Genomic DNA, 15109 nt, shown 5'->3' on the forward strand with positions numbered 1-15109 from the left:
CAATAGCAGCAGATCCGCAAGCTTGTAAATCTGCTACTTTTGAATTTGAATCCTGAAAAGTCACAGTTTTCGGGGACATGTGAGGTTTCCACCCCGACAGAGACGATATGCAGACAGATGGATCCGTTGCGTAACACTTGTCATTGTTCCAAAAAAAAAAACGGCAGCACCTCCTCCCTCCCTCCCTCCCTCGCGCATGCAGTGCTACTGTGACAACGCTATAGCTTTAATTAGTCATACGGAATAAAAGCATCTAAGATATACAGACACATAGATGACATCGCCTAACTTGCGTAGCATTGTAGCGAAACTCGCACCACATGGCACTGCTGTGGCGTGACGTCGCTAGCTTTAACCAATTAACCCATTCAATCCGGGAACGCATTCCGTGTCATTCTAGATTTCAGCTATAACCATTCTTTTATACTTTGGCTATTCGAAAATACCAGATCTACAAGCTCGTAGCGCGGCACTCGGTTACTTGTAAATCGGCTATTTTCATATAGCCTAAACCTGCTTTTGCTTTTTTTTTTATCATAAAAGAAAAAAATGGCCGCCTATAGTAAAGGGACATCAGGTTCAAAGTGGTCACACACAGAAGTTATCTACTACATCAGTGGTTCTCACCCCAGGGGTCCTTGATGGAGTTCCAGGGGGTCCGCAGTAGGGGTGGGACGATATATCGATATATCGATATATCGCGATACTTTATCCCGCGATAAATAATCAATATTATTTTTTTTTAAATCGATATAAAAAAAAACAAAAAAAAAACATTTTTTTTTTAGTCTGTTTTTTTTTACGTTGTTTTTCCAACTCTGTATTTGTGTAATGGTTATTTTTAACTGTTTGGTGCTATTTTATGTGTTTATGAATTGAATACAAGGATCTTGCAATATATAACGAATATCGTGATATCGCAATATATCGAATCTTGTCGAATATCGTGATATATATTGTTATCGTGGGCCTAATATCGTGATATATATCGTATTGTGAGGTACCCATATCGTCCCACCCCTAGTCCGCAGTAACATTAATTAAGATAGCATCACAATTAATTTGACAATAGCCAATCTAAAAGCTCAGAAGGCGTCGCATAGCAACATGTTGTAAGCTTGTAGATTATGTGGGGGGAAAAATGTAAATATATATATTTATGAAACACAAATCTTCTATGGGGGATCCCTGGCACAACATATTTTCAGATGGGGATCCCCGGCCAAATACATTATTAATTTGGGGGGTCCCTGACACAGAAAAATGCGAGAACAACAGATCTAGATTTACAGAAAGATAGATAGATTATCTTCCATAACTCTGTACCAAAACAGGAAACACCTCTTCATCGGAGCCAAGCCTCCCTGTGTGTGAAGTAACTATACCACCCAGCACAGCGCGCGCGCACACACACACACACACAGACACAGACACAGACACACACACACACACACACACACACACACACACACACACGCACACACACACGCACACACACACACACTAACTAATGCACTGCTAGCTGGAGAGATGAATTGTGTTGCTAGTTTGAACTCCAACATAAATCAGAGGACGCTGTCAATGCAAGATTTAGTGCCACGTTTTGTCCCAGTGTGGAGCCTGGCCATACATTCTGCTATCTGACAATGTATTGTGTTGTGTGCGTATATACGGTATACCGAGTGTGTGTGTGTGTGTGTGTGTGTGTGTGTGTGTGTGTGTGTGTGTGTGTGTGTGTGGTGCACACGTTATGGATTCTTGTGACTTAACAAAAGATGATCTATTCTAGGCCAGTAGGCCATTCCTTACAGCGCACTGCCAAATGATCCATCTTAACAAGAAATTTATGAGTGATTGTTGAGAGTTAAAAATCCTATTTTTTTTTATTAATGATGTGAAGAAAATCTAGAAAATGGTTCAAATGTCATGAACCAAGTGGAGCTCCTTCAAATGAAGCCGATCACTACATCATCATCACGTCACTTAAAGGGACACTGCCATCATTTTCAACATTATCTTCATAAGGGAGTATCGTATCGTCCTGAGGGGGGCATTTCTTTTCTGCGTTCACACAGTAGATGGCTTGCTCAGATGAGCGAAACGGTGTGGAGCTGTGTGTCAGGCGATACCAGACCCTACCTGCAGTGGGCGATGATGGGGCCGGCGTCCGGTGGGTTGCAGGTCTTCACCCGGCGCAGGAAGGCCAGGAAAGGGGTGGGGTACTCGGGCACGCCGTGGTCGGGCCACGCCGTGAACTGGAACTGACGCACCTCTCGCTTCTCACTGGAGCCGTTCTGGAAGAGCGAGCCAGAATATGAGAGAGAGAGAGAGAGAGAGAGAGAGAGAGAGAGAGAGAGAGAGAGAGCACAGGTTCACATGCACTGCAAAAACACACATCTCACATTTATAGAACTGTCAAATATTACGCACGCACACACACAGAGTGGGTTTACCAAAAAGAAAAAAAAGACGCCTCTGTCAGGTGGAAACCTCATACGTCCAAAACTGTTACTTTTCAGGATTCAAATTCAAAAACAGGAAAAGTAGCAGATCGCGCCGCGCCTCGAGCTTGCAGATCTGCTACTTTTGATGCTTTTGTGTGACGCTGTAGTATGACAAGTAGCGTGTTAAAATGTATGAAAAAACACGCGGAGATAAGAGGTTTCTGGCCGACAGCAACGAAAAGCAAAGCCAGCGCAGTGCTCCTCTGTATCGTTGGCTGTCGGGTGGAAACCTTGTATGTCCAAAAAAAGAACCTGTGTTCCAATGGATCCAATGTAGTTATTGTGTTTAGTCATAAGCTCTTTACTTTTCATTGGTTGAATATTTATAAAATCCACAGCAGACACACTTGGCTTTCACTTAAAAAATATCGCAACGCGATGTGAGCTTGGAGATCGGCTATTTTGACATTATGACATTGATTCACGAAAAAAAAAACGAAAAAATGTTGAAATACGGAGATACGAGGTTTCTGCCCGACAGTGGCGATATATAAGCCTCTCTCTCTGCAGTGCCACACATCTTGCTGTGGTGAAACATCTCAGCATGAGGCCGGAAGTGTCACGTTCGTATTACTATACTTGTGAGGAGCCTTCTACCGCGGCTCGCTGAATCAGGAAACGTCCATAAAACACACACACACACACACACACACACACACACACACACACACACACACACACACACACAACTAGGTCAGTTTGCTCTTAATTAGCGTGTTTTATTTATTCATTTATTCAGCAGAATTAAAAAAAATTAAAAGTGTGGTGGGGGGGGCGGGAGGGGGAAGAAAGACAGTCGGGGAATCAGCAACACTCCATTGAAATGCAAACACCACCGACTTTTGAGCTGCTTCCAGGAAGGAGAGGAGAGAGAGAGAGAGGGGGGGGTGAGAGTGAGTGAGAGAGAGAGAGAGAGAGAGAGAGAGATACTTGAGTTTATTCTCATCTTCCCCTCTGCCAATGCCTAATTTATGCTCCGTCCTTCAAGAAGGGTTTTATTCGTCATTAACTTAGGTAAAAGCAGCCCCAAAAAAAGGTGGGACTTCCACAAAATTGTGTTAACATTCTACGTAATAATGTTTTTTTTTAAAAGAAGGGGGAAAAAAGAAATACAAATATACAATGATCTAATGTAAAAAACACAGGTACAGGTACAATAGCTTATAGTCGGAAATAGCTTGCAGGTCGACTATTTTCACCCATTTTCAACCTAGAATAATTGGTCCTCGCTAATGCTCATTATAATATTGTACCATTTTTGTCTACTCGGTCTGTGTCTCAGAGGAGGCCTGTGTGGACAATTCAGAAACCCGCCTACCAGTGACATCATCAATGGGGAATCCAAGCTAATAAAAACTGCAGGCTTCCCATTCCTGGAAAGTTAGCATGAAATCTTGTTGGAAAAGAAAACCCTGCCTAACGATGATGTCACTGGTAGACGGGTTTCTGAAGTGTCCACAGCCCTCCTATGAGACACAGACCGAGTAGGATTTGTTCTTGTACCATTTTATCATGAGCATTAGTAAAAAAAAAACTATTTAATGAAGATAGGTTGAAAATGGATGAAGTCGTCCTTTAAAAGTATGAACCGGACTTCAGTAGGGGGACGATCAGATCTGGGTGTAATGAACAGCTTGTATCTCTCTGAGTGTCTCTGTGTGTGCGTCACTGTGTGTGAGTTTGCAGCGTGTGTCGACTGGCACGAGTGGACAGGAGGTGGGCGGGAGTGTTGCATCATGTGTACCGAACAGGAGTTTACCAATGAGAGTGGGCAGGACCACTCCACTGTGTGTGCTTTCAATGACTGTGTGACTAAGGGCGCTTAGCATGCGTGCACATGTGCATGCTACTATGGTTTGTGTGTGTGTGTGTGTGTGTGTGTGTGTGTGTGTGTGTGTGTGTGTGTGTGTGTGTGTGTGTGTGTGTGTGTGTGTGTGTGTGTGTGTGTGTTCTTTGTATCTGTTTGATTATGTGTTCTTTGTGTGTGTGTTTCTTTCACGGAAAAAGTGAGTCGTGACGTGAGTTGGTTTCTATGCTTTGTTGTGTATCAGTGTGTGTGTGTGTGTGTGTGTGTGTAGGATACTGTCTCTCCATGCTAGATAGTGAACAATGCTCAGCAAGGATGGCAAGGGGGGGGAGAGAGAGAGAGAGAGAGAGAGAGAGAGAGAGAGAGAGAGAGAGAGAGAGAGAGAGAGAGAACCATGGCGAGAGGGAGCAGTGAATGAAAGGTAGGACAAAATGGAGAAGCTGAAAAGTCTTCCATTGAGTAGTGGTTTCCACAAGATGAATGGGGGATGAACAAACAGAAAGAACATAAAGAAAATGGTGGGGAAGAAACATATAGAAGCCTAAAAAGACAGTGTGTGTGTGTGTGTGTGTGTGTGTGTGTGTGTGTGTGTGTGTGTGTGTGTGTGTGTGTGTGTGTGTGTGTGTGTGTGTGTGTGTGTGTGTGTGTGTGTGTGTGTGTGTGTGTGTGTGTGTGTGTGTGTGCGCGTGCCTGCATGTGTCTAAAAGAGCAGTTTTCCAATTATGTACATTGCCTTTTTCTTCCACTCACTTTAGCTAAGTGCTCCACTTTGGCAGACACACATAAACATAAGATGGAGAGAGAGAGAGAGAGAGAGAGAGAGAGAGAGAGAGAGAGAGAGAGAGAGAGAGAGAGAGAGAGAGAGAGAGAGAGAGAGAGAGAGAGAGAGAGAGAGAGATGGAAAGTGATTTGAGTGGCATTGGGAATGGAAAGCACATGGATGGATGGAGGTGATGGAAGACAGGTACAGTGGGAGGAGGTGGGAACGATTGAAGGAGTGAGGGGGCAGAGAGAGAGAGAGAGAGAGAGAGAGAGAGAGAGAGAGAGAGAGAGAGAGAGAGAGAGAGAGAGAGAGAGAGAGAAAGTGAGTGATAGGGAGAGAGACGACATTTATTTACAGATTGGTTAAATAGATCTTAGGTTGTTTAGACAGACAGAGAGAGAGAGAGGCAAATGTAGAGAGACAAGATGAATAGAATAATAGGGAGAACATGACAGTGAGAGAGAAACAGACAGACAGACAGACTGCTTCTTTGTTACTGTGGTAGGCATTCTGACCAATCAGAATCTTGCACGGCAGGATGTCTGTTAACCATGAACCAAGGCAGCAACAAAATGGACATTGATTATTGAAGGTCGTAGGTTGGTCAAATCACACAATGTGATTGGTTGGCACAGTGTGCTATAATAAGCATACACCATGGCTATAAGGCTGTATTTGTACAGCTCTACAGTGTACATCACACTATGGCTGAGAAAACAAAGTTTGGCTGCTAACTGTTAGGTCAAGATGAAATCCACAACCAAATGTAAGATTCATTTCTCTAAAGTGAATAGAGTAATGTCTCCAGGGAGGGAAACAATAGCTTAAAAGTACAACACTGAACACAGAACTTTAAAATAACTAAAATTAAATTAAATTAAATGAAGTTAACACCGTTAAGCCAAAGATATGGAAAATCAATTGCTTTGATGACTGGTGTCAGGAAAAAAGGTGTAGTTTTAAAGCTTCAATTAAAATGTTTTTCTAAGCCAGCGTCTGAAACATCAAAGGACAGCAAAGACGAGACTGACCAAATGTTAGCAATGCAGAGAAACAAAGAAAACTTTGTGCGGGCAGCCGGAAAGTATAGTTACTTTCATGTAGAAAGTCCATCTTCTTCCTTATTAAAAACTGTTTTAATTGGGATGCGTGTTTGATTTTCGATGTCGCTATATTTAGTTAACTGTTTTATAAAAGCAGTAACTCACTCCAGGACATGGTTATATTGTCATTATAACACAGCGGAGGGGGTTGTTGGGCCCAACAAAGCCCAAGCCCCTTAGCTGGGATTTTAATGACAATATGCCATGGCTTTGAGTGAGTCATGGCTTAAATGACGCTGCTACGAGTTTAGATAATGACAGCAAAACATTTGAAAGTCAAGAGGGCATGCTTCTGTGTGACTAACAAACAATATGATGCGTGATGCTGTGGTAATATTAATTAACCTGTCTATTTTACAGTTTAAGGGGACATGTCCACCAAGGCATTTTTACCCCACTGCTAGGGGGGCGCAGTGATAAAGTAGCTGCCCACCACATCTTTGTCGAGCGTCTATCTATATGAACACAGTTGGCCCGCGTTCGGGGGAGGGAATCCGGGTAGAAGGGTGATATCTGTCACTGCACTGTACGCACCTGCAGGGAGTGTTGGGCGGGAGGACTAGGACGGTGAGGGGCAAATATTTTGGCATATGTCATTATAGGCGGAAATAGGCTCACAACGTAGATCGTCCATTTTAGCTATTTGTCGTATGACGAAGTATATACTGTAGGGCTTAAGTGACCAAAATAAAACTCTTGAATATGTTCACTATGTAAATACAATTTACTGGGTGTGGAAAAACAGCAAGGCAGTAGTAAAGAATGAGAAATTCAGACAGACAGAGAGAGAGAGAGAGAGAGAGAGAGAGAGAGAGAGAGAGAGAGAGAGAGAGAGAGAGAGAGAGAGAGAGAGAGAGAGAGAGACGACGGGAAGAAAGGGAGACGGATGACAGAAAACAGGAGATAGGCGGCAGGAAGAGAGAAAGGCAGACAGGTGTAGTGACAGTAAACAAAGACAAGCAGACAGACGAGAGAGAGCGTGATCAAAGACTAACGACACAGAGATGAGAGGAAGAGACAGAGATATGGAGAGGAGGGGCTGCTTGTCTCCTCAACCTTTCTTTGACACGCTGAGAGCAACCATCCCCACATTATTAGACGTTAGTGCTTCCCAAGTAGGGCTGCAACTATCAATTATCCTCTTAGCGATTATTCTACTGATTACTTTTTCGATTCATCGAGTAGAGAAGTTTTTTATATTTAAAATACATAAAAACATATGGTATATCAACAAATCGATTAACCGCTTCATTATTGTATACTTCATTGCACTACAGCAGGGGTCGGCAATAGGCGGCCCGCGGGCCGAAATTGGCCCCCCAGAAATAATATCTGGCCCGTGAGATAATTTTGAAAAAAAAAAAAAAAAAATTTTTTTTTTTTTTTTTTAGAAAAATATTTTTTGATTTTTTTTTGGGGGGGAGGGATTTTATTTTTATACAGTATCAGACCGATATCTATTATATCCAAATACAGAAAGATACAGTATGAATGATTTACTGAAAAGTGTTATAAAAAAAGTATTAAAAATTAATGTTAAAATAATTATAAATACTTATTTCATAGAACCTGAACCCACTTTTGAAATCATGCACTCATAAACACGATGCATTTTAAAGGATTTATAACATTTTATAGCTAGATTAGAGGAAAATGAAGAAGAAAAAAAAAATCACCAGAAAAATCGCCTGTGCTGATATTTAAACCGGAAAAAATGTTGATTTATATTGGTCAAACAGAACCGAATTAGACCCAAATTAGACCCGAATTAGACCGAGTTAGACCCGCACATGCGCGCGTGCATGTTCGCGGGGAGGCCCGGCCCGCGATGGAATGTCTGGGAGTGATATTGGCCCTAGGCTTATCTCAATTGCCTACCCCTGCACTACAGTGTAGTACAAAAACAGTGAAGACAGACAATCTACACCATTGTACATTGTAACATTTTTGAAACATTTTGCCTATAATGGCATGCCCAAAAGAGGTAAATTATTCTATTAAAGTATCAAATATCAAATATGTTTTTATAATCATAAATGTATTAGTTTGATTAACTGTTGCTATTTTCCACATCTGGGGTGGCCTTTGCTGTCACAGTATTTGTCGTATATGTCCTGGAGGGAGGGAAGCTCACACACCGCTGATTCACTTAGGTATAAAAACGTTGTGTATGTACTCGCATAGTAGGTACGTAGGTGTGTGTGTGTGTGTGTGTGTGTAGGGTGGTGCTGCGGTACCTTGTGCAGAGAGAAGGTGCGAACGCAGAAGGTGGCCAGTTCTATGGTGTCCAGGAGAGTGACCTGGGTCATCCCGTACGTCTCTGTGCCGCGGCTGGGCCAGTACTGGTCACATTTGATCTGATGGGAACACACAGACAAACATTAGACAAACAGAAGAATTGCTGTAGTTCTAGAGGGCTGTATCACTTCATCACCATGCAGCTCAAATTCTTGATGCAACACCGCTTGAATGTAGAGGATCTGGTCTATAAAAACAAACAAGAACATCTAGAGGTGATCTACCCCTCTCTGCTGTTACTTTTCTCAGACATTTTGTCAGGTGAATAAATATTTCATTTTGGATCGACACTCGCACTTCTAAATGCTTTTTTTCCCCAGTTAATGTACAGTTTCACGTGTAAAAGCTCCAACCTTCCCTGATTCTAATCTCACCCCCTCCCTCTATTGGTCATAAAACCTAATGAAGACTCATTGAGTAAGGGGGGTGAGGTGAGGTGAGGCAGGCCCCGAGGCCATAAAACAGCTCACGAAGGACGTCTTTCCAGCCTCATCGACGACGGTCTAATGCTCTCCACCCACCTCGTACTTGACAGTCCATGGTCTGCTTCCCACTAAACCTGATTATACATTTAATTTGACTGTGGAAGAACGCCCAAGCTTTGGGGGCACGTACACATGTCTGGTTTGATAAGAATCAATACACAGCATTCTTCTTGAGATTACAGTGAAGGAGGGGAGAGCAATATTCATATTGTCTCTGTCGGGGGGAAACCTCATATGTCTAAAACCGTTACTTTTCAAGATTCATATTCAAAAACAGCAAAAGTAGCAGATCTTAGCTCAGATAGTATCAAATCGTTCTGCAAATCACTTCAAGAGGATGGACATAAAGTACAGCTACAAAGTACACATGTTTCAGTCTGCATCAGGAACCAGTCGGTGTTGTTCCTCTTTGCCTGATAAAACAACGGTTTCTTTCATCGCTCGTTTCTGATTTGGTTTTTAACTCTGAGGAAAAAAATGAGCCCAGTATAGAGCCCTGTGGTATTCCGTGACATGGCGAGACTTACCCGTGACTTCTCCTCCAGTCTGGTCATCATGACCACAGTGGCTGCTCTCTGTTCCCACACCATCCTCCAGAAGTCCCCGAACGTCTCCGGTAAGGGACCCTGCGTGGCGATGTAGGCGTTCTGCTTCCTGTAGCCGTCTATGTAGTTGGCGTTGATGTAGTCGCTGCCCGTGATTCCTGAAAGCACAACCACAGCAACAACGATTCAGAATCACAATCAGTTGTATTGTTACATCACAGGTTTACAGGTGTAAAATCGGTGGATGAAATTCATTTTTGTGCGAATTCCACCGTTTTGTTGTTTTTCCAGGAAATTAATTAAAAACACATACTGTAGCATAGACCGCTAGGCCAGCGGTCTGGGACGATTAAGATGTACTTTTGAATGAGGTTCTCCTTGTTTTCTCAAAGTCCTCGTTCTATCTTCTTATTCGCCTTTGTTTCTGTGTTTTATTTTCCATCTAATGTTCCAATTTCTTCCTCCTCCTTTCTGTCTCCCACTCTTTCCTTACTTCCTCTTGCTTGCGTCTGTAATGTGCCCTGTCCACGGTGATTAGTAGGGTTTTGGTGGAGGTCTAAAAATTGATTGAGCATGCACATTTTTATTCTTCCGTCATCGGTACAGTGCAAATGCCAGGGTGGTGAAGGATGTTCCGGCGCGGGCCGAACACACATCAAATGGAGTGCACTACTGTAGAGCAAATGCACCTCTCAGCAAGTCTTCCTTTTCTTATTAACTTTCCTCTGTGTCTACTTTTCTGGTGCAAGCTAACACTTGCTATCCTATTAAGATTGTGCAGGTAGTAATCAGGACCTCAGATAGAGACAGGCGGTATCTTATTGCTTTGCTTACAGTTTCTCCTGTCTTGTGCTATTCTACCGTTTCCTGTGTTACTCTATTTCTTGCTTTGTCTGGAAAAAATAAACTATTGTACACTTATAAACATTGCTCCAGAGTGCTGAATGCAGACATAGCAGGCCTCCGTGATACAATCACATCATCAGCATCTTTTGGTTTCTCAAAGTGTGGTCTGGGGATCTTGGGGGGAGGTTCGTTCTAGGAGGTCCCCAGCCAAATGAGGAACAGTGTACCACTTTAAACCCTATTTTATACTTTCAAAAATGTTCGGAAATTGTGAAAATTGCCAATCCACAAGGTTACATGGCGTCCCCATCACGCTATAGCTTGGCTATTTTTGTAGAGCAACTGTTTTTGAACATTTTCGCCTATCTAAGATATGGATGCCAGGCTGAAAGTGGTTATTTCACCAACTATAAGTTAGTCCAATAACAGCATGTTTAAAAAAAAATCTATTCAAATCATAGGTGTCACTCTCCCCACCTAAAGTAGAATTCTGTACTAAACGTGATCTAACAACCACACATCTTCTGTTATGGGGGTCTGTGCCACTAAATATGTACAAATGGGGGTCCGTGGCCTAGTACATTATACAATAATGGCACTTGACATGAACATGTTTGAGAACCACTGTTGTGCTATACCGACCAGGATTCAAACATTGCAACAGTCACAATCTTCCTTTGTACTATTCCAATGCTTCTCAAAGTGGGGTCCATGCAGGGACCCTCAGGGTTCCTTGAGGGGGTTTCAAATGGACCCTTACAGGTCTGTACCCTCAAGGTCTGTTAACTAATGGACCAGGAAGCATACATTTTGGTTACAGACCAATTGTACACTCTCAAGAGTTATGCGTGTCCTTGAAATTTGAAAAACAAGTTTCAGAACCACCATCCTTTGTTCTTCCATCGCTGTGCCTCTCTCTCTCTCTCTCTCTCTCTCTCTCTAGTGGCAGCATTGTGGTGGTCTGCAGCTGATTTAACACCCAGGCTGTAGTGCAGTGGAAGACAGAGGGGAGTGGAGCCCCAGGGACTAAATCTTTCTGGAGAGCCTCCGTCCACCACCCACCAGCAGCACACTCCTTCACACCCAGTCACCACCACTGTATATCTCAGCCTTAAGCAGGCTATGTGAGCTTTGTGTCAAGTCAACCACGCCATTTTTCAGTGCAGTGGTTCACAAACTTTTTAGTTTTAAGGACCCCACAATTTGCCCCAGCATTAGGCCACAGACCCCCCCCGCCCCGCCCCATAACTCTGAGAGTGTACATATGGAATCCATTTGGTTCCTAACTATCAATCATTTTGCTGGGACCCCTTGGAACCTCCTCAAGGACCCCTCGGTGTCCCAACCGCAGGGCTAGTGTATATGGTTAACATTTATAAAAGGAAAGGGTAAGCCTTTCTTTCTTCCTTTCTTTTTATTCTCACTCTCTGTCCCTCACCCTCTCTCTCTCTCTCTCTCTAAGAAAAGGTCAGCTTACTTAACCACACGACATAAACCCCATTCCCTATTTCTGGGACAAACATTCTGTGAAAAAAGCAGATCTACAAGCTCATAACGCATCACATGGGGGACTCCAGTCAATTAAGTATATATGGTTTGTAAGTGGTTAATTCCATAATCCATCATATAGGCTATGCCATTCCGTACAAAATGTTTCCGTCCATCTGGCCTTCATGGCCAAAAAAAAAAAAAGTTTAGGATGGAATAGAAAGATTAAGGACCATTAAATTAAGTAAACAGACATTTCTGAGTATGAGCCTTTTATAAATGTTAACAGTTTACTAGGACAACGCACCAGGCGATCAGAGCGCAGTGGAATGCAAACAAAGCTAGTGTATATCGTTGTGGTCGGGTGGAAACCTTGTATGTCCAAGGGGAAAAAAAACATAAAACACAACTTGAAATATGAAGATACGAAGATACAAGGTTTCTGCCTGTCAGCAACGATATGGAACGTTGGTACATACTGTATTTTCCATGGTCTTCTACGTACTGTAACGTTCAAAGATAGACCCGTGTTGGTAGCTCTGTTACGGAGCAATCCGGTTTTACGCCGTCCACTAAAGATGGCGGAACTGCCTCGTATGCCGCTACAGTGCCCTTGATGTTGTTGACAATGAAGCATTCCCCACACTCACTCACTCACTCATTGAAAACACCAGCTTAAATGAGTGAACTCTAAACGTCATTATAAGGCAGATTATGGGTGATAAAAGCCTGTGCCCAAACACAGAGCATGTGATGGTGATAAGACAGCTGAACGCAGGCAGCCCCATCTTTATTTATTCCCTCTCTAACATGCAAGCCCAGGCTCTGGCAGTCTCCAGCAGCAAGCTCTCTCTCTCTCTCTCTCTCTCTCTCTCTCTCTGACTCTCTCTCTCTGCTTGAGAGTCACGTCCCTTTAACTGACAGCTCCTCGCTCAAGCGACAAACAATGAAACACTCGACTGGACTAATTTAAGAGGGGAGATGTGGTGACGAGTTAGGCAGCCATCGGGGTGGGGAGAGAGAGAGAGAGAGAGAGAGAGAGAGCGAGAGAGGGATTGAGAGAGAGAGAGAGGGGGTGAGGGACAGAGAGTGAGAATAAAAAGAAAGGAAGAAAGAAAGGCAAATGCCATTAAAACGGATTCGACGTTGCACAATGCGATTGTGTCTCTTTAGCTTTAGTCATAGCTAAGTGAACAGAGGATGGCGGTGTGCATGAATTGTTCTACTGCTGAGACTAATGGCAAAATCACTGCACTGTAAAATAGAAATTTCAGACTTGATTAATTTATGTATTTATGGACGCGGCGCTCTCTTTTTGCTCCCTGGGATAATTTTGTTATGCGTGCCACCGCACTCCTATACACCCCTTCCACTCCACCATACCCTACCGCGCACGCCGAAATTGGCTTCGGCTGCCGCGAGATGGCAACAATCAAGTCACGGAGAGAGCTCAGCCGATAGCTCCGCACAAAATGAACTGAAGAGAATTGTTGGGAGTTTGGCAGTAGCACGCCACGGAAAGAGGAGCGAGGAGTTCTTTTGGGGTGACGTGATGCCAGAACAATGTCTGCACTGAAGGGTGACTCTCTCTGACAATGTCCCTTGAGATATAGGGAAGGAGAGCGGAGCACAGACTCTGAGTCGGACTGGGTCGACTCGGCAGGCACACAGTTAGCCGGGGGAAAGTCACAGGGAGATGGGGGTAAATCTAAACAGACAAACAGGGTTGGTGAGTGCTCTGCAGTTAAAACCCCGGGATACACTGAGTGTGTCTGTAAACTGTTTGGATGCGGAAAACAAGTCCTCACTTCACCTCAATGGTAGTTCTGTTCTGTTCTATTCCAGTGCTTCCAACGGATACAGGATATGTGGGCACTAGGGACATCTGGGCACCTCGATGTAAAATTGGCTATTTTGTCCAAAATGTAAAACAATTAAATATTTGAAAAATGGTCTTAAGTAATGTAAAGTATACATGATGTGAACATGCACGGTACAGCATTATCAGACTAAATTGTATCCTTCAACTTCTTGTTTAAGTCCCAAAATGACTGGATATACAGGTTTTGTAGCAATTTGTAGCAATTGTAGAAATATTTGTCCTTATAATTGTCAAATGTTTAAACATGTTCTAATCATGTATCTACCTTACAATTTGAATCCTGCGCCACGTCGGTTGTCCGTTGTATGTATGTATGTATGTACGTTGCAATCTGGCAAGAGTGATGCAACACTGCATCACTCTTACTGTCTGTCTGAAACTTTACACTACATCATCACAACAAACCAACCTGTTACCAAGACGACGATGACGATGAGACGGTCGTCCCGAATATGGACACAACGCCAGTGTGACGTAATCTCACGACAGCATGACATCACATTGGACCCGTTTTGACTTTATTATGGAGATCTCTGGATCTGTCTGTCTGTTTCCCTTTCATGCCCATATATGGGGATCTATGTATCTGTTTGTATGTGTCCTTTTATGCCCATATATGGCATATATCTCTGTCGCTTTTTGTTTGTTTCTTCTTTAAGCAGAATATGCAGCCTGCATAAATCTGCATCATTCAAGTCATCATCCCAGATGCTGGACTTTTCACTTTTGACTGGGCCAGGCGACAGTTTCCAGTCCGCACTGCTTTCGCCACCACCATCAACAAATCACAAGGCCAGACACTTACAACAGTTGGGGTCTGGCTTCGATCCCCTGTCTTCACTCACGGACAACTATATGTTGCCAGCTCAAGAACGGGTGACCCAGCACGCCTAAAGTATGCCATACACCAGCAGGAAAACCACACTGAAAACGTCACAGAAAACGTGGTTTTCACAAAAGTGCTTCTTCCCCACTGAGGTAAGGCTGTTGCATTCTTCCATGTGTCATTTCTCATTGCTCAACATAACCAACAATGCCTACAACTTCACACAAAAATCACTGCCTTCACTATCACATGATCCATGGTGGACGTCTCACATTGTCTGCTTGACTCCTGCCTTCTCCTTTTCTCCCATTCTGCAGGCTCTGCCATGACAACCTGTGGACCTGACGACGTCACCACTGTCTTTCACACCATTTCATTCTTATCCACCCTTTACACAAATAAACTGCTAACTTCATCTCCTGCGATTTCAACTATCTTTTCACATTGTACACCACTGCACACTCCCCACAGGTCTGCCATACCAGGTCTGAGTAATCACAAAGTGGGTTTTGGTCATTGGAGAGGTGATGCACGTCACCTCTTTCTGAAGTGGGTACTTTCA

At 43.4% G+C, this 15109-nt stretch overlaps 1 protein-coding gene across 3 annotated transcripts in view; it reads right to left on the reverse strand.

The window, feature by feature from the left end:
- ptprsa (protein tyrosine phosphatase receptor type Sa) overlaps window positions 1-15109 on the reverse strand; it is a 281342-nt gene that overhangs the window by 27441 nt on the left and 238792 nt on the right. For all 3 annotated transcript variants that reach the window (XM_084067853.1, XM_084067854.1, XM_084067852.1), the window contains 3 exons: window positions 9488-9663; window positions 8415-8534; window positions 2140-2294 (listed from right to left, as the gene is read on the reverse strand). In XM_084067853.1, coding sequence (XP_083923979.1) covers window positions 2140-2294; window positions 8415-8534; window positions 9488-9663 — 451 coding nt within the window. The remainder of the gene's footprint in view (window positions 1-2139; window positions 2295-8414; window positions 8535-9487; window positions 9664-15109) is intronic.

Source organism: Gymnoscopelus microlampas, assembly GCF_963454915.1.
Source record: "Gymnoscopelus microlampas genome assembly, chromosome: 9".
NCBI classification, from domain to species: Eukaryota; Metazoa; Chordata; class Actinopteri; order Myctophiformes; family Myctophidae; genus Gymnoscopelus; species Gymnoscopelus microlampas.